At 37.5% G+C, this 20,724-nt stretch overlaps 2 protein-coding genes across 2 annotated transcripts in view; both read right to left on the bottom strand.

The window, feature by feature from the left end:
• tbc1d16 (TBC1 domain family, member 16) overlaps positions 1–15,982 on the bottom strand; it is a 94,432-nt gene extending 78,450 nt beyond the window's left edge. The window contains exons 1-2 of the mRNA XM_062036551.1: positions 15,834–15,982; positions 2,332–2,544 (exon numbers count right to left, since the gene is read on the bottom strand). Coding sequence (XP_061892535.1) covers positions 2,332–2,512 — 181 coding nt within the window. The 5' untranslated portion in view covers positions 2,513–2,544; positions 15,834–15,982. The remainder of the gene's footprint in view (positions 1–2,331; positions 2,545–15,833) is intronic.
• Positions 15,983–20,422: 4,440 nt separating this feature from the next.
• Positions 20,423–20,724, bottom strand: part of gaa (alpha glucosidase) — a 36,319-nt gene continuing 36,017 nt past the window's right edge. Inside the window, 1 exon segment of the mRNA XM_062036557.1 lies at positions 20,423–20,705. Within this exon segment, the coding sequence (XP_061892541.1) occupies positions 20,640–20,705 (66 nt within the window). The 3' untranslated portion in view covers positions 20,423–20,639.

Raw genomic sequence — 20,724 nt, 5'->3', positions numbered from 1 at the left:
GGCCCCGATTATGTAAACATTTGTACACAAAAAGTGTTTGCCCACATAATGTGTTGGCCCCACAGCATATATGTGAGAGTGAGAGAGTAAATAGTGACAGTAGTAGAACAAATGTTGCTCTCAGAACTGTACAACTTTAAGTGTGTTCAAAGTTTGTCTAATACAGGGGTCTGCAACCCGCGGCTCCGGAGCCGCATGCGGCTCAGCTGCATACTTGCCGACCCCCCGATTTTCCCAGGAGACTTATGGATCTCAGTGCCTCTCCTAGAAAACTCCCAGGGCAAATATAATCCTATTTTCACTCTAATTACTAAATTAAGGGCGTGCCCTAATTGCACTGCAGTAATTGTCCTCTATAGCATTTACAAACAGCGTGCTAGCCCGGCCACATGTTGTATGTAGCTTTTACTTGCACACGTAGGCGACAGCAAAGCGTACTTAGTCATCAGCCACACAGCTTACACTGACGGTAGCCGTATAAAACAACTTTAACACTGTTACGTTACAAATATGCGCCACACTGTGAACCCACACCAAAAAAAGAATGAAAAACACATTTCTGGAGAACATCCGCACCGTAACACAACATAAACACAACACAACCAATACCCAGAATCCCATGCAGCCCTAACTCTTCCGGTCTGGATTATACACCCCCGCTACCACCAAACCCCCCCACACATCAACCCTCCCCCCCTCCGTGCGTCGGTTGAGCGGAAGAGTTAGGGCTGCATGAGATTCTGGGTATTTGTTGTGTTGTGTTACAGTGCAGATGTTCTCCAGAAATGTGTTTGTCATTCTTTTTTGGTGTGGGTTCAAAGTGTGGCGCATATTTGTAACGTAACAGTGTTAAAGTTGTTTTATACGGCTACCGTCAGTGTAAGCTGTGTGGCTGCTGACCTAGTACGCCTTGCTGTCACTTACGTGAGCAAGCTGAAGCTGCATTCTACATGTGGTCGAGCAGGTACACTGTTTGGGCAGTCTGTAGAGGGCGCCAAAAGCAGTGCCATCACGCCCTGATATTCGGGAGTCTCCCGGAAATAATGAGAGGGTTGGCAAGTATGACGCTATCAAGCGTCATTCATTCAAAACTCGCGGGCCGCACTAACATCAAATTTCCATATTAAGGTGCGTGCTGGTGCGTGTGTCGGAGACCCTGGTTAACATAGCACAAAGCATTTTAAGCTTTGTATGCAGTGTTTTTCATTTTAAATTTTAAAAAATTTTTTGTGGCTCCCATTATTTTCTTTAATTTGTGAAACTTGCCAAAATGGCTCTTTGAGTGGTAAAGGTTGCCGACCCCTGGTCTAATAGAAATTGAAGGGCTTGCTATTAGTGCTAGGGATGGGCGATACCACACTTTTAGGATTCGATACGATACCGATACTTTTTCTTGCATTTTCATCGATACCGATACCGATACCGATAATTTCTTATTGGCAATTTTTTGTCAGTCAAAAATATTATTACTATTGTTATTATTTAAGACAAATCACAAGACAAATACAGACCATTTATACCACATTTACTATGGTCAATATATAATAAAAGTAAAATTAAAATAAATAACAAATATGAAAAATAAATTAAATATTATATATAATAATAACTATATATTATATATAATAATAATTAAATATTAGGGCTTTCCAATTAACAGTCAAATCCAGATTGCAAGAAGCTGCAGTTATTTTTTAAAGTTTGTGATATAATTAGCAATTAATGAAATATGAAATAGGCTAATGTTTTCGAAATGTAAGAAATCATGTAACAGATTAAAACCAAAATCACATTCAATCATATATTCAAGATTTTCTTGGAAAAAAATAAAACTGTAATGCAAAGATGAAGAATCTCCAAATTGTATCTCTTTCTTATCTTGTTTTAAATACTCAAGCAATTTTCAACTAACAGTAAATTCCCCTGTGTGGAAATTATTTGAATTTAGGATAATAATTTAAACAAAAATATTCAGTAAACATTACTAAAAAAAACAAAAAACAATGCCTGTTTTAAGTCAACAATTGGACAACACTGGATATGTCGGCTGGCTGTGTGTGTGTTGCACGTTGACGACGCTCATTGGCTGTCTCCTGTCACGTGACTGGGCCAGCTCTATACTCTGCCAGGTACAGGTGTGTCCCAGCACATAGGAAGTTAAGTAAGTCATCAAAAACATGTGAAAGTGATGCTTGCACCCCCCACACGCCGTTTTTTGGTTTATATCGATACTTTTTTTTGAGTAGCGTGTGAGTATCGATATATCGATACCACAGGATTGATACGCACATCCCTAATTAGTGCTAACGACCTAATTAGGCGCAGACTGACCTGGGTGGTGCTCCGCCAGGCCCGGCAGCGGCTCGGCAGGGTGCACGCACACGTTATTTTTGGAGAAAATAATCTCGCCGTCCAGGCCTGCACGCAGCGATGCTCCCGCCGCGCCAGGGTTAAAGGTCAGGAGGTCGGACGCCTTGGAGGAGGCACGCCGCAGGAGCCGACCCAGTGACATCTCCTCAGTAACGGGGACACGGGGCCCATCTTCTGCAAAGAACAAGAGAGAGACATCTTTTAGGGGGCAGAGTGAGGGCTCCTGGCTGCCATGCCAAACTTCCTGGTTCTACTTGGTAGTTTTGCCTGCAGCGTGTCCTGTAGAACAACCACCGCCACCTTTGATAAACACAACAACTGCAAACCACACACACACACACACACACACACACACACACACACACTCACTCACGTCTCCATCCGTGTGAGATTTTAAAGCGCATATCAGCAGCTGACAGATGTTGACGCCGTGCTTGAATACACACTCAAACTACAAGATAAGCAGTTAAAAGTGTTGCTTCTGTTTAACTCTGTGGAGTCACTTTCCTCTTGACGTGCACGTCTTCCTGTTGCATGTACTTCTCCCTTTATCTGAAGAATGTTACATTTGTCCTCCTCACAGGCCATGTTTACCTCTGCCTCACTTCCTGATGCCAACATCCAGGTAGGAAGTCCACTGGCATCAAGGTCCAAGGAGGAACTTGAAGCCTATTCTTTGACTTATTAGTTCAAAGACAAGTACCAAGTACAGCAGAACTGGGCAAATTAAGGCCCCGGTCAATCTGGTCCGTCGGACATTCCCAAATAATTATTTTAGATGTTTAAGATGGAAAGTGTAGCTGCCATTATGATGTGCAGTGATGTTTTCTAATGACCGGAAGTCTTGAACTATACTAAGTCTTTCAATGGTTGGAATCTGCCCTTTTGCATGATATACACTGCAAAAAGTGAAATCTAAGTAAGATTAAATATCTCAAATAAGGGTGATATTTGCTTATTTTCTGTCTGATAAGATCATTCTTCTCACTTAACTTTTATGTTAGTGTTTTACTTGTTTTAAGGTTTTTAAATTATCTCAGTAAGATATTACTATTATTAGATGTTGTGACTAGGGATGTCCGATAATGGCTTTTTGCCGATATCCGATATTCCGATATTGTCCAACTCTTTAATTACCGATACCGATATCAACCGATACCGATATCAACCGATATATGCAGTCGTGGAATTAACACATTATTATGTCTAATTTGGACAACCATGTATGGTGAAGATAAGGTACTTTTTAAAAAAAATAATAAAATAAGATAAATAAATTAAAAACATTTTCTTGAATAACAAAGAAAGTAAAACAATATAAAAACAGTTATATAGAAACTAGTAATTAATGAAAATGAGTCAAATTAACTGTTAAAGGTTAGTACTATTAGTGGAGCAGCAGCACGCACAATCATGTGTGCTTACGGACTGTATCCCTTGCAGACTGTATTGATATATATTGATATATAATGTAGGAACCAGAATATTGATAACAGAAAGAAATGGGGGGAGGGAGGTTTTTTGGGTTGGTGCACTAATTGTAAGTGTATCTTGTGTTTTTTATGTTGATTTAATAAAAAAAATAAAATAAAAAAAACCTATATGTGACCTATATTGAGTAAAATATGCTTGAAACTAGAATATCAACTGTTGCAAAGCTGTGTCATCAACACTCACAAGTATAAAACTACTTCTTAAAAGTAATCATTTCTTACTTCAAGCATGAAAAAAAAAATCATGATGCCGAGCGCATATCATTATGTCAAGATAATGGCACTAGCATTTACTTCATTTAAGAATATTTTTCAACATATTGAGCAAAAAGGTCTTTTTTTTTTCCTCACAAGAAAAGTGCACTTGTTATTAGTGAGAATATACTTATTTTAAAAAGGTATTTTTGGGTTCATTGAGGCTAGCTCATTTTACTTGTTTCGGAAAGTCTTGACAAGCCGGATTTTCTTGTTCTATTGGCAGATAATTTTTTTATTTGTTTTTGAACACTGACTTTTTGCAGTATACTAGTTACTATGGTCATCTAATTAGTTACTATGGTCATCTAATTAGTTACTGTGGTCATCTAATTAGTTACTATGGTCATCTAATTAGTTGCTATGGTCATCTAATTAGTTGCTATGGTCATCTTATTAGTTACTATGGTAATATAAGTCACAGCAGCTCAGACGAGGTACCAAGCAGTGTGGGTGGGGAGTGTTTCCACAGAGTGTTTCCAGAGTCTGAAATGTGGGTGTCAGGGACAGACGTGGAAGGAGATTTTTACAACAAAGTTCTAAAGCTTAGTGATATATCACATATATCAGATTGTAGGTGGGGTTTTTTTTTTACCCTTCGCGTTCATATTTTGCTGTTTGTTGCATTTTTGTTGTGTTTTGCTTGATTGTAAAATATGTGGATGGAGAGGGGGTATAGTCAGGGCCGGCCCGTGGCATAGGCCATATAGGCAAATGCTAAGGGTGCCGTCCATCAGGGGGCGCCACGCCAGTGCCACAAATGTTGGAAGAAAAAAAAAGAAAAAAAGTTGGTACTATTATTTCTAAATACAAAAAAATAATCCCACGTTAATTAAAATGCAAAGTAAAGCCTATTTAATAGAAATATTATTTGTTACAACATTACGACCCCCCCCCCTGCACGGTGCGCCCACTCCCTTCCCGTATAATGACTCTTTTTGGACGTCACCACATCAAAAAATCAACACAAGATGTCAAAACGGCCAAAACTGTCAGGTGCCCAGGGAAGAAAAAAGAGAAAAGAAGAGGAGAAACGAGAAAAAGACAGAGGTAGCAGGTAGGTAACGTTAGCCTACATGAAATTATTTGTCTGTTACAGAATGTGATAGTAACCTGGCTTTTTAGCATTAAGCTAATGTTACATGATTCGGCAATTGCTAATCAATAAATAGCTAGTTCTGTTTTAACGTCGGGTTAATATTGTGGAGGGGGCTAAATTGTTATGGAAAATAATAATGTAACGTTAGGTAATTACAGTACTCCCACCTTACATTCCTCAGGGACATTTGTATTAGATCTTTTAAGCAGGTGTTTTTTGTTTACATTGTTATTGCCTTCTGGTTAGCTAATGTTTGCCCTGCAGGTAATAGTCACTTTTCCACCCCTTTATATATTAGGTATAGTTGTAAGCCTAGTTGTTAAAGTGCACATCATTAATGGTAATTAAGCAATATCACATGAGAGGGAATGCTGTTTTTTAATTTGAGCACTGCTGTGATTCGGTTAAAGATAATCATAACATAACATTCTCATATAATATGTTCATTTGCTTTCTTTAAGTAAAAAAAAAGGTCAAAGACAAAGCTATTCGGTTTCTTGTGAGTATATACACTTCACTGCCGATGTGGGGGGGCGCCACCTAAAATCTTGCCTAGGGCGCCAGATTGGTTAGGGCCAGGCCTGGGTATAGTGACGTTCATATGTTGTCAATATTCAGTGTTTTCTCCTTCATAGTTAATATTGTAAATCCCATTCTTTATTTTCATGTACATTCTGGGTGTCTTATTCAGTAAAGAAATTTAAAATTCTATTCCGTTTTTTAAGGCGGTCTGTCATAACGTTTTTAGCATTCAATCAGACTTTATTGTGAGGTTTTGTATTAGTGTTCCTAAAAATAGATATACCGGCCCCCAGACACATTTTTTTCTCTAAATGTGGCCCCCCGGGTCAAAATAATTGCCCAGGCCTGAAGTACAGGCTTATAGTTTTTTTAGCGCATTCCTTATTTGACCTTTAATCACTAAAATAAAAACTTGGCTCTTCCTGAAATGACGGTTAAACATGCCCAACTTGACAGTCGACGTCATTTTTACTTTCAGTAACAGATTGTGTTTCCCGTTTCACTGGTCTAAATCACTCGCCCTGCCCCTCATACCAAAAGGGTAGTCCTGCATCCTTACAAATTTACCATGAAACAGGAAGTACCTTGATATCAAACATGCCCAAATATGGCAAACCACAAGTAATTTATTGTTAGAATAATTATGTATAAGTTATCACACAACTCTTATGCTTAAAGGCCGTTGTTATAGTTATTATCAATTGTGCTGAAGTTGTACTTTTCTATCTGTGCAAAGGCACACAACTTGTAATCTCGATTTGCGAGTTGTCTCGTGTCAGCAGTTTGTTTCCAGACCCTGCCTGCTGACAGCCGAGGACGGACATCGAGTACCTCAACGCAGACAAAACAGAGACGGGGCGAAATCACGAGTGTCGGCACATTTCCATTCTGAATAATCACGTATTGTGTCTACTGGGGCTGCTTGCAGCCTCAGTGATTTTAACTAGGGACCTCCTGAATAAATAGAGGAGCACGTGGGACTGTACCTTAGAGCGTAGGGTCAAACTGTAACGGAGTGTGCAGCCCAATACGTCTCTCCTCATGAGCAAAATTCAACTCTGTCTCTGCGTGATTCCTTCTTCTTGTCTTGTGTAATAGATAGTTCGGTGTTTGAAGCTGATAATTATATAATAATTTATAATAATTATGTATAAGTTATCACACAACTCTTATGCTTAAAGGCCGTTGCTATAGTTATTATCAATTGTGTGATAACTTATACATAATTATTCTAACATTTATAGTAGAATCGTTTGGAATTCGCCACTAAATATGGTTTTGTTGACAATTCAGCCTTGAAGGAGGTCTATACACAAATATCCTGAGCTGGTCCTTGATTGTGACATATGCTCTCCTGCTCTTTTATCTTCAGGTTATTTTGGTCTGCAGACTCTGATAGCCCGCTGGGGTCAGGTGGACAGACTGGCACCTTCTTTCTGCAGTAGTTTGGATATGAGGGAGGACCTTTTTCTCCCCACCCTTTCCTGTCCACAAAGTTGAATTTGACACCAAACCCGTGGAAACTGACCACATCAGCTACAAAGTTGCACCTGGGAAGGAGGGTTACATTAGCTGCCACGCTGATGTTCCAGTAATAAAAAACTAGGGAGAAGGAAGGGAAAGATCTTTCTTTTCCGCAGGGAGAAAGGTAACAAAGAAGCCAGAAAAACATGTTTTAACGTACAGTGTTGGCTTACTGTGACTCATTAGTGGATGAGCAGGTATCCTTTACATAATGTGTCTTCAATCCCTCAACTGATTCTAATCTGATCTAAAGCCAAAATGTTTTGTACTTCTGTGTCTCTATTTGGTAATAATCTATTTATTTTAACATTTAACACTGATAACTATGCTGTCCAGTTGTTATATTTTGTTTTTCTTACACTTCTGAGTCCCTTTTGCCAATCTGCATTCATTTAAGTTTGTCTTAAGTATTTAGCCGTAATAAGGAAGTAGTCTTTACCATTTGGTTGAATGCTCCTAGCTTGTCTTTTCTTCAGCCTGGGGATGTAACCATGAATGGTAATAATGGAAACTGCGGTAAAACTCCAAACGGTTAGTATTACCACTAGGAATGTCCGATAATATCGGCCTGCCGATATTATCGGCCGATAAATGCGTTAAAATGTAATATCGGAAATTATCGGTATCGGTTTTTTTATTATCTGTATCGTTTTTTTTTTTTGGTTTTTTTATTTTTTTATTAAATCAACATAAAAAACACAAGATACACTTACAATTAGTGCACCAACCCAAAAAACCTCCCTCCCCCCATTTCTTTCTGTTATTAATATTCTGGTTCCTACATTATATATCAATATATATCAATACAGTCTGCAAGGGATACAGTCCGTAAGCACACATGATTGTGCGTGCTGCTGGTCCACTAATAATACTAACCTTTAACACTTAATTTTACTCATTTTCATTAATTACTAGTTTCTATGTAACTGTTTTTATATTGTTTTACTTTCTTTTTTATTCAAGAAAATGTTTTTAATTTAGTTATCTTATTTTATTTTTATTTTTTTAAAGTACCTTATCTTCACCATACATGGTTGTCCAAATTAGGCATAATAATGTGTTAATTCCACGACTGCATATATCGGTTGATATCGGTATCGGTTGATATCGGTATCGGTAATTAAAGAGTTGGACAATATCGGAATATCGGATATCGGCAAAAAGCCATTATCGGACATCCCTAATTACCACTTTAAATAAGATGATCGAAAAATTGTGGATTGATAACTGCACTTCGATAAATTCACAGACAAACTGGCACCAGCTCATTATCTTAAATGCCAACATGAAAACAAAAGACAATGACGTCTTTCCCCATTAAGAATTGACATACCCTAATCCAAACTTATATAAACACATTACTGTCTGAGCAACTAAGCTTTTCAATGGTGCACATTGAACTATGGCTGCAACAACTAATCGATTAAATCGATTAAAATCGATTATAAAAATAGTTATCGATTAATTTAGTCATCGATTCGTTGGATCTATGCTTTTTTTTTTTTTTTTTTTTTTTTTTAAATAAACCTTTATTTATAAACTGCAACATGTACAAACAGCTGAGAAACAATAATCAAAATAAGTATGGTGCCAGTATGCCGTTTTTTTCAATAAAATACTGGAAAAGATAGAAATGTAGTTTGTCTCTTTTATCGGATTATTAATCGATTAATCGAAGTAATAATCGACAGATTAATCGATTATCAAATTAATCGTTAGTTGCAGCCCTACATTGAACCCACAAGCTGTGTTCTCTTAGAACAGCACAATCACTCTATACTCGGAGGAATATGAGACAGAGGTGTCTAAGGCGCGTTCAAGGACCGCTGAACAAAGTAGGACGCCACACCGCTCACCAGAAATAATATACTTTTTACACACTTTTTCATTTAAATAAATCTCTAAATACTTAAATAAAGTCCTACATACAGTACAAACTATATTAAAAAAGTGTAATATTATAAATATTAAAGCAGTACAATCGTATGCATTAAAACAGATAGAACACTAAAAAACGATCAGTAAAGTATAAGAAACACAAAATATGCAAAATAGTGTTTTTTTCTTAATGTTTTTTTTTTAGTTATTTGAAAAAATGATAACTTGGTCAAAAGATTTCAATGTGTATAGTACTTTTTGGGCACATTTAACAATACTGCGATAATTTTGATCACAGTACTTGTGATATTAACATTTTCATATGGTTACATCCCTCGTTGAGCACTGCAGAGTTGCACTTATTACACACTTGCTGTCTGATTGTAACGTGCATCACAGTTTTAGTTTGGCGTAGTTTAAATTGCCATGTAAAATCACTGATGCTATGTTCAATATAACATTAGCATCGAGCATACTTTAAAGGCCTACTGAAATGATTTTTTTTTTTATTTAAACGGGAATAGCAGATCCATTCTATGTGTCATACTTGATCATTTCGCAATATTGCCATATTTTTGCTGAAAGGATTTAGTAGAGAACATCGACGATAAAGTTCGCAACTTTTGGTCGATGATCAGAAAAAGCCTTGCCTGTACCGGAAGTAGCGTGACGTCACAGGTTGAAAGGCTCCTCACATTTCCCCATTGTTTACACCAGCAGCGAGAGAGATTCGGACCGAGAAAGCGACGATTACCCCATTAATTTGAGCCAGGATGAAAGATTCGTGGATGAGTAACGTGAGAGTGAAGGACTAGAGTGCAGTGCAGGACGTATCTTTTTTCGCTCTGACCGTAACTTAGGTACAAGGGCTCATTGGATTCCACACTCTCTCCTTTTTCTATTCCTTGTTATATTGTTATTACACAGCTACCACAACAACGATGATAATGGACTCTGACAGAAAACAAGCACCTAAATTCAGCATCGACACTACTATGTTCCAAGGGACGACTAAACAAGAGGACCTACATTCAGGATTGCATCCACCTACACTTATAGAGATTATTGAAACAACATCAAAGATTGTTGAACAAGAAAATATGGAACTAAAAAAATTTCTGCAACAAAGATCACAAAAACCAGGATTTGGAAAATGATATAGATCCAGATACAACATTTTTCTCCCACATTAGTAATAATTGTTTTTATTATACAGATGATCAATATAATAGCAACATTAAATGTGATAACAAATTGTCAATTATTCATTTTAATAGCAGAAGCTTGTATGCAAACTACAACAACATTAAGAACTTTTTGGAACACATCAACGAACCCTTCAAAGTGATTGCTGTCACAGAAACATGGATTGATGATAAAAAAGGAATAGATTTTGATCTGGAAGGATATGAACTAAACTACATCAACAGAACCAACAAAAATGGAGGAGGAGTAGCTGTGTACGTGATGAAGAACCTGAACTACAGAGTGAACAGGAAGTGAACAAAAGTTTTAGCAACTGTTATGTATAGAAAAGGGGTAGGATTAAATAAGCTCTGCTTCTTCCTACTCCTTTTCGAACATGTTGAAAAGAGAAACTGGAAATTGTGATGTATCATGTTGTATGCTTGCATGTTTGAAATAAACTCAAACTCAATTGTGGATCACGGATTTGTATTTTAAACATTTTCAAGAGGATACTATATCCTCTTGAAAATGAGAGTCGAGAACGCGAAATGGACATTCACAGTGACTTTTATCTCCACGACAATACATCGGCGAAGCACTTTAGCAACGGAGCTAACGTGATAGCATCGGGCTTAACTGCAGATAGAAACAAAATAAATAAGCCCCTGACTGGAAGGATAGACAGAAGATCAACAATACTATTAAACCATGGACATGTAAATACACGGTTAATGCTTTCCAGTTTGGCGAAGCTTAACAATGCTGTTGCTAACGACGCCATTGAAGCTAACTTAGCTACGGGACCTCACAGAGCTATGCTAAAAACATTAGCTCTCCACCTACGCCCCCCCTCATCTGCTCATCAACACCCGTGCTCACCTGCGTTCCAGCGATCGACGGAGCGACGAAGGACTTCACCCGATCATCGATGCGGTCGGCGGCTAGCGTCGGATAGCGCGTCTTCCATCCAAGTCAAAGTCCTCCTGGTTGTGTTGCTGCAGCCAGCCGCTAATACACCGATCCCCCCTACAACTTTCTTCTTTGCAGTCTTCATTGTTCATTAAACAAATTGCCAAAGATTCACCAACACAGATGTCCAGAATACTGTGGAATTTTGCGATGAAAACAGAGCTTTTTGTATTGGATACAATGTGTCCCAATACTTCCGCTTCAACCATTGACGTCACGCGCATACGTCATCATACATAGACGTTTTCAACCGGAAGTTTAGCGGGAAATTTAAAATGTCACTTTATAAGTTAACCCGGCCGTATTGGCATGTGTTGCAATGTTAAGATGTCATCATTGATATATAAACTATCAGACTGCGCGGTCGCTAGTAGTGGCTTTCAGTAGGCCTTTAAAAAGTAGAGACTTACTTTTGGCGCTTTTCATCAGGCATGCTTGCCCTCTTTGCGTGTCAAATTTGCAACATTACTGGTATCAAAATATGTGACAGTGAATCATAAAATAGGTAAAATACTGTAGATGGGAACAGAATCAGTCGGTACCTAAAAAAAGCACCATATTCAGCACCCATTCCTAGTTTTAGAATAATTATGTATATATTATCACACAACTCTTATGCTTAAGGGCCGTTGCTATAGTTATTATCAATTGTGCTGAAGTTGTACTTTTTCTATCTGTGCAAAGCAAGCCGCCTCGTATCAGTGTTTTCAGACCCTGAATCGGCCTGCTGACTGCCGAGGGAACATCGAGTGCCGTGACGCAGACAGAGCAGAGACAGGGCGATATCATGAGTGTCAACACATTTGCATTTCATTAATAGTCATATATTGTGTCTAACTGGAGCTGCTGAGATTACCCCCTTCCTTCCGTGGCAGCTTCAGTGATGTAACCAGGGACCTCCCAAATAAGTAGAGGTAGCTCGTGGGCTGGATTTTAGAGCGTAGTTTGGATCTGTAACTAGAGTACAGCCCAAAAAAACATCTCAACTCAATAGAGCAAAATGTAACCCTGTCTCTGCATGATTCCTTGCTTCTTGTCTGTTTAATAGACGTCATCAGTGTTTGAACCTGACACTAGTCAATCTTCAGAGGTGTAAATATCCCACCTTCCAATATATAGTCATTTTCTATACGGTAGCAATCCTATTTTCAACTGTCCCTTCTCTTTGAGGGATTGTCAAGGCTAAAGCAAGCAAACACCCTACGGATTTTGGAATGATGTGTAAAATAGCCAATGTCAAATTAATGCATTCATTTCTTTGCTCTTTCAGTCATACAAAGAGTCCTCAAACTTTGAATTTCACACGTCAACCTATCAAAATAGTAAGGTATCACAGGTCAGAAGTCAAATTAGCATTTAGTTAATTTCTAGTCCTCTACCAGTCATCCTGTTTTAGCTATTCTTCACCTTTTCATTTTATCCACTGATATTTTTCAAACCTTTAGTACATGTGTGCCAGGGCCATAGCAAGCAAACACAAGATAGCTAGCGTGTCCCATGTCAAGTCACCACATTCACGTCCAGGGGTCTACCATTTAAATCCCCCCACCACAATCTTTTTTTTAGCAATTACCAGTGTCAAAGCGAGCATCCTCTCGATTTAGCAAAGTTTTTAACTGGACTCTCACACTATTAACTAGATCCACTATGAACTGGACTCTCACACTATTAACTAGATCCACTATGAACTGGACTCTCACACTATTAACTAGATCCACTATGGACTGGACTCTCACACTATTAACTAGATCCACTATGGACTGGACTCTCACACTAATCACTAGATCCACTATGGACTGGACTCTCACAATATGTTAGATCCACAATGGACTGGACTCTCACACTATTATGTTAGATCCACTATGGACTGGACTCTCACACTATTATGTTAGATCCACTATGGACTGAACTCTCACACTATTATGTTAGATCCACTATGGACTGGACTCTCACACTATTATTTTAGATCCACTATGGACTGGACTCTCACACTATTATGCTAGATCCACTATGGACTGGACTCTCACACTATTATGTTAGATCCACTATGGACTGGACTCTCACACTATTATGTTAGATCCACTATGGACTGGACTCTCACACTATTAACTAGATCCACTATGAACTGGATTAAATCCACTATTGACTGGACTCTCACACTATTATGTTAGATCCACTATGGACTGGACTCTCACACTATTAACTAGATCCACTATGGACTGGATTAAATCCACTATGGACTGGACTCTCACACTATTATGTTAGATCCACTATGGACTGGACTCTCACACTATTATGTTAGATCCACTATGGACTGGACTCTCACAATATGTTAGATCCACAATGGACTGGACTCTCACACTATTATGTTAGATCCACTATGGACTGGACTCTCACACTATTATGTTAGATCCACTATGGACTGAACTCTCACACTATTATGTTAGATCCACTATGGACTGGACTCTCACACTATTATTTTAGATCCACTATGGACTGGACTCTCACACTATTATGTTAGATCCACTATGGACTGGACTCTCACACTATTATGTTAGATCCACTATGGACTGGACTCTCACACTATTAACTAGATCCACTATGAACTGGATTAAATCCACTATTGACTGGACTCTCACACTATTATGTTAGATCCACTATGGACTGGACTCTCACACTATTAACTAGATCCACTATGGACTGGATTAAATCCACTATGGACTGGACTCTCACACTATTATGTTAGATCCACTATGGACTGGACTCTCACACTATTATGTTAGACCCACTATGGACTGGACTCTCACAATATTATGTTAGATCCACTATGGACTGGACTCTCACACTATTATGTTAGATCCACTATGGACTGGACTCTCACACTATTATGTTAGATCCACTATGGACTGGACTCTCACTATTATGTTAGATCCACTATGGACTGGACTCTCACATTATTATGTTAGATCCACTATGGACTGGACTCTCACACTATTATGTTAGATCCACTATGGACCGGACTCTCACACTATTATGTTAGATCCACTATGGACTGGACTCTCACAATATTATGTTAGATCCACTATGGACTGGACTCTCACGCTATTATGTTAGATCCACTATGGACTAGACTCTCACACTATTATGTTAAATCCACTATGGACTGGACTCTCACTATTATGTTAGATCCACTATGGACTGGACTCTCACTATTATGTTAGATCCACTATGGACTGGACTCTCACTATTATGTTAGATCCACTATGGACTGGACTCTCACTATTATGTTAGATCCACTATGGACTGAACTCTCACACTATTATGTTAAATCCACTATGGACTGGACTCTCACACTATTATGTTAGATCCACTACGGACTTGACTCTCACAATATTATGTTAGATCCACTATGGACTGGATTAAATCCACTATGGACTGGACTCTCACACTATTATGTTAAATCCACTATGGACTGGACTCTCACTATTATGTTAGATCCACTATGGACTGGACTCTCACACTATTATGTTAGATCCACTATGGACTGGATTAAATCCACTATGGACTGGACTCTCACACTATTATGTTAGATCCACTATGGACTGGATTAAATCCACTATGGACTGGACTCTCACACTATTATGTTAAATCCACTATGGAGTGGACTCTCACTATTATGTTAGATCCACTATGGACTGGACTCTCACTATTATGTTAGATCCACTATGGACTGGACTCTCACACTATTATGTTAAATCCACTATGGACTGGACTCTCACACTATTATGTTAGATCCACTATGGACTGGACTCTCACACTATTATGTTAGATCCACTATGGACTGGACTCTCACAATATTATGTTAGATCCACTATGGACTGGACTCTCACTATTATGTTAGATCCACTATGGACTGGACTCTCACACTATTAACTAGATCCACTATGGACTGGACTCTCACACTATTAACTAGATCCACTATGGACTGGACTCTCACACTATTAGCTAGATCCACTCCATGTCCATTGCACCGGTCGCCCAGGAGAGGGTCCCCACATCTGCGGTCCCCTCCAAGGTTTCTCATGGTCATCCCATTGGGTTGAGTTTTTCCTTGCCCTGATGTGTGATCTGAGCCCAGGATGTCGTTGTGGCTTGTGCAGCCCTTTGAGACACTCGTGATTTAGGGCTATCTAAGCAAACATTGATTGATTGATTGATTGTGGGTGGAAGATAAAAGGGAGACACATGGTATTCATGGCCGGGTGGAGAGAGCTCCATCCTGGACTGACAGCCAGCCAGCATCCGCCTGCCATACCAGCACAGGCCACACATTGATGGCTCCACTACGGACTCCATCCCACGCATTTCGGTCCAACATATGTTAGTTTAGTCTACCCGGCCGTGATATTTGAGTGTGTGTTCGTCTAAGAGGCAACTTTTGAAAGAGTGTTAGCAGCATTAGTGCACCTGTGCCGGATCAACTAACCATTGAGTAGCAAGCGTGTAAAGGACTACAAGAGCGTGGCAGTGCTCACCTTTTATCCCGCCACGATAGTCTACAGTCCATGGCGAACATCAATGACACCCTGCGGCATTTAGTGGCGCCTTTTTTTCCAGCCTCCGCGGTGATTAGATCAGCTTTTTTTTAAAGGTAGAAGTCTTGTTTGCCTCCCTGTGTGTTATGTCCGTGACGCCACATATTTCACTGCTGCTACCCAGGTTTTTTTTAATAGGGCGAATGCCACTTTTTCCGGATACAATTTCCAAAATAAACCCACAGAGCGTGACAGGATAGGCCAGACATATGCTTACATTACCGCCAGTGGTTTTACTTTGAAATAAACATTTTCTGTTTCCGGTTTTGACTTTCCAGCTTGACTTTCTGGACAGCCCTGATCAATCACCCCAAAATCACCGCTTCCGCAATGAGGCATAATTCATTTTGATCAGCCGGTTTTACATTAAATTAGGCACTAAATATGTTTTACATTAACGTCTATAAATGTATCATTCCATATGAAAAGGACAAAATATTGTGTCAATTTTTGGAAAAATCTGGTAACTATTAAAGCCACAAAGCTGTTATCGATTAATAATGCCTTGAATCCACATGTTGACATTTTAAATGTTTTTTCATACATTTTGTCAGCATGTATTTATAAATAAAACATACTTTAAGTGGTTTATTATTACTATTAACCACATTATTAAATACACCATAATAAATATTGTTTAGGGAAATTAATCACTGTATTTACACAAATATAATATAGATTTTACTAAGACAAAAGACAAATATATGAAAAAGACAGAACTATATTAGCAGTCTAGAGATTTACACATGCAAATAAACAGGTGGTGTCGAACACTGTGTCCCCACATTACTGTACTCTGAGATTTTCTTCCTGTCACTCACGCACACAACAGTCACTTGGTAAGATTTAGCCGTGAAAAACACATTTTATATTTCCTGTTTCCACTTTCTAGCTTGACTTTCTGGACAGTCCTGATTAGAGATGTCCGATAATATCGGTCTGCCGATATTATCGGCCGATAAATGCGTTAAAATGTAATATCGGAAATTATCGGTATCGTTTTTTTTTTATTATCAGCATCGTTTTTTTTTGTTTTTGTTTTGTTTTTGTTTTTTTTGTTTTTTTTTATTAAATCCACATAAAAAACACAAGATACACTTACAATTAGTGCACCAACCCAAAAAACCTCCCTCCCCCATTTACACTCATTCACACAAAAGGGTTGTTTCTTTCTGTTATTAATATTCTGCTTCCTACATTATATATCAATATATATCAATACAGTCTGCAAGGGATACAGTCCGTAAGCACACATGATTGTGCGTGCTGCTGCTCCACTAATAGTACTAACCTTTAACAGTTAATTGTACTAATTTTCATTCATTACTAGTTTCTATGTAACTGTTTTTATATTGTTTTACTTTCTTTTTTATTCAAGAAAATATTTTTAATTTATTTATCTTATTTTATTTGATTCATTTTTTTAAAAAGTACCTTATCTTCACCATACCTGGTTGTCCAAATTAGGCATAATAATGTGTTAATTCCACGACTGTATATATCGGTTGATATCGGTATCGGTTGATATCGGTATCGGTAATTAAAGAGTTGGACAATATCGGCATATCGGATATCGGCAAAAAGCCATTATCGGACATCCCTAGTCCTGATCAATCACCCCAAAATCACAGCTTCCGCAATGAGGCATAATTCATTTTAATCAGCCGGTTTTACATTAAATTGGGCACTAAATATGTTTTACATTAACTTCTATAAATGTATAATTTCATATGAAAAGGACAAAATATTGTGTGTCCATGTTTTTATGATTTGTGGAAAAATCTGGTAACTATTAAAGCCACGAAGCTGTTATCGATTAATTATGCCTTGAATCCACGTGTTGACATTTTAAATGTAATTTTTTCAGACATTTTGTCAGCATGTACTTATAAATAAAACACATTTTAAGTGATTTATTATTACTATTAAGCACATTATTAAATACACCATAATAAATATTGTTTAGGGAAATTAATCACTCTATTTACCCAAATATAATATAGATTTTACTAAGACAAAATTAAAATATATGAAAAAGACAGAACTATATTAGCAGTCTAGAGATTTACACATGCAAATAAACAGGTGGTGTCGAACACTGTGTCCCCACATTACTGTACTCTGAGCTTTTCTTCCTGTCACTCACGCACACAACAGTCACTTGGTGAGATTTAGCCGTGAAAAACACATTTTATATTTCCTGTTTCCACTTTCTAGCTTGACTTTCTGGACAGCCCTGATCAATCACCCCAAAATCACCGCTTCCGCAATGAGGCATAATTCATTTTAATCACCCGGTTTTACATTAAATTGGCCACTAAATATGTTTTACATTAACGTCTATAAATGTATAATTTCATATGAAAAGGACAAAAATATTGTGTGTCCATGTTTTTATGATTTTTGGAAAAATCTGGTAACTATTAAAGCCACAAAGCTGTTATCGATTAATTATACCTTGAATCCACGTGTTGACATTTTGAATGTCATTTTTTCATACATTTTGTCAGCATGTACTTATAAATAAAACACACTTTAAGTGATTTATTATTACTATTAAGCACATTATTAAATACACCATAATAAATATTGTTTAGGGAAATTAATCACTCTATTTACCCAAATATAATATAGATTTTACTAACACAAAAGAAAAATATATGAAAAAGACAGAACTATATTAGCAGTCTAGAGATTTACACATGCAAATAAACAGGTGGTGTCGAACACTGTGTCCCCACATTACTGTACTCTGAGCTTTTCTTCCTGTCACTCACGCACACAACAGTCACTTGGTAAGATTTAGCCGTGAAAAACACATTTTATATTTCCTGTTTCCACTTTCTAGCTTGACTTTCTGGACAGCCCTGATCAATCACCCCAAAATCACCGCTTCCGCAATGAGGCATAATTCATTTTAATCAGCCGGTTTTACATTAAATTGGGCACTAAATATGTTTTACATTAACGTCTATAAATGTATAATTTCATATGAAAAGGACAAAATGTTGTGTCGATTTTTTGAAAAATCTGGTAACTATTAAAGCCACAAAGCTGTTATCGATTAATAATGCCTTGAATCCACATGTTGACATTTTAAATGTAATATTTTTTTCATACATTTTGTCAGCATGTACTTATAAATAAAACATATTTTAAGTGATTTATCATTACTATTAACCACATTATTAAATACACCATAATAAATATTGTTTAGGGAAATTAATCACTGTATTTACCCAAATATAATATAGATTTTACTAAGACAAAATTAAAATACATGAAAAAGACAGAACTATATTAGCAGTCTAGAGATTTACACATGCAAATAAACAGGTGGTGTCGAACACTGTGTCCCCACATTACTGTACTCTGAGCTTTTCTTCCTGTCACTCACGCACACAACAGTCACTTGGTAAGATTTAGCCGTGAAAAACACATTTTATATTTCCTGTTTCCACTTTCTAGCTTGACTTTCTGGACAGCCCTGATCAATCACCCCAAAATCACCGCTTCCGCAATGAGGCATAATTCATTTTAATCAGCCGGTTTTACATTAAATTGGGCACTAAATATGTTTTACATTAACGTCTATAAATGTATCATTCAATATGAAAAGGACAAAATATTGTCTGTCCATGTTTTTATGATTTGTGGAAAAATCTGGTAACTATTAAAGCCACAAAGCTGTTATTGAATCCATGTGTTGACATTTTAAATGTACTTTTTTCGTGCAGAATGTTAAAAATCGTCATACATTTTGTCAGAATGTACTTATAAATAAAACATATATATTAAGTGATTTATTATTACTATTAACCACATTTTTAAATACACCATAATAAATATTGTTTAGGGAAATTAATCACTGTATTTACCCAAATATAATATAGATTTTACTAAGACAAAATAAAGATATATGAAAAATACAAAAGGCTCATATTAGCAGTCTAGAGATTTACACATGCAAAGAAACAGGTGGCCCCCAAATTACTGTCCTCTGAGCTTTTCTTCCTGTCACTCACACACAACAACTCACTTGGTAAGATTTAGCCGTGATAAACAAGGTCCCTCAAAAGTGTCCTAAACGTTTTTGGCAACAACAGAAGAGAAGTGGAGTTTATTTTAATTTTAAGATAATAGTGATCTATGAAGCTTCAAACGACTGTTGAGTAGCTAAGAAGTATATCCCTTTTTATGGCAATCTAAAACAAAATACTTACAATACTTCAAACATTTTTTTGATCAAACACTCTAAAACAGTGGTCCCCAACCACCGGTCCGCGGATCGATTGGTACCGGGCCGCACAAGAATTTAAAAAAAAATTAAAAAAAATAAATAAATAAATAAATAAATTATGAAATCAACATAAAAAACACAATATATACATTATATATCAATATAGATCAATACAGCCTGCAGGGATACAGTCCGTAAGCACACATGATTGTATTTATTTATGTTAAAAAAAAAATTTTTTTAAAAATTATTATTTTTTTAAATACACCCCCTTCCCCTCCTCCCCCACCGGTCCGTGGGACAAATTTTCAAGCGTTGACCGGTCCGTAGCTACAAAAAGGTTGGGCACCACTGCTCTAAAACATACAATTTTGCACATACAGGACAATTACAGGCACTGCAACATGTCACCATATTGGGAATAAGCGCACAATAACCTTTGGGTTGGTGCCAGTCCTTAAAAAAGAAGCCCTCCCAGGGCATCATGGGTAATAGATATAACTTTATCATGGAGCCCACTGGACTGTAATCATCTTTGACATGGGCAGAGTCAGGCTGCTCACTTTTAAAACCTGCGGAAGGACACGCATT

Source organism: Entelurus aequoreus, linkage group LG25 (genome assembly GCF_033978785.1).
Source record: "Entelurus aequoreus isolate RoL-2023_Sb linkage group LG25, RoL_Eaeq_v1.1, whole genome shotgun sequence".
NCBI lineage: Eukaryota > Metazoa > Chordata > Actinopteri > Syngnathiformes > Syngnathidae > Entelurus > Entelurus aequoreus.
Note: the sequence above shows the minus strand (reverse complement) of the source record. Positions and strands in the feature narration are given on the sequence as shown.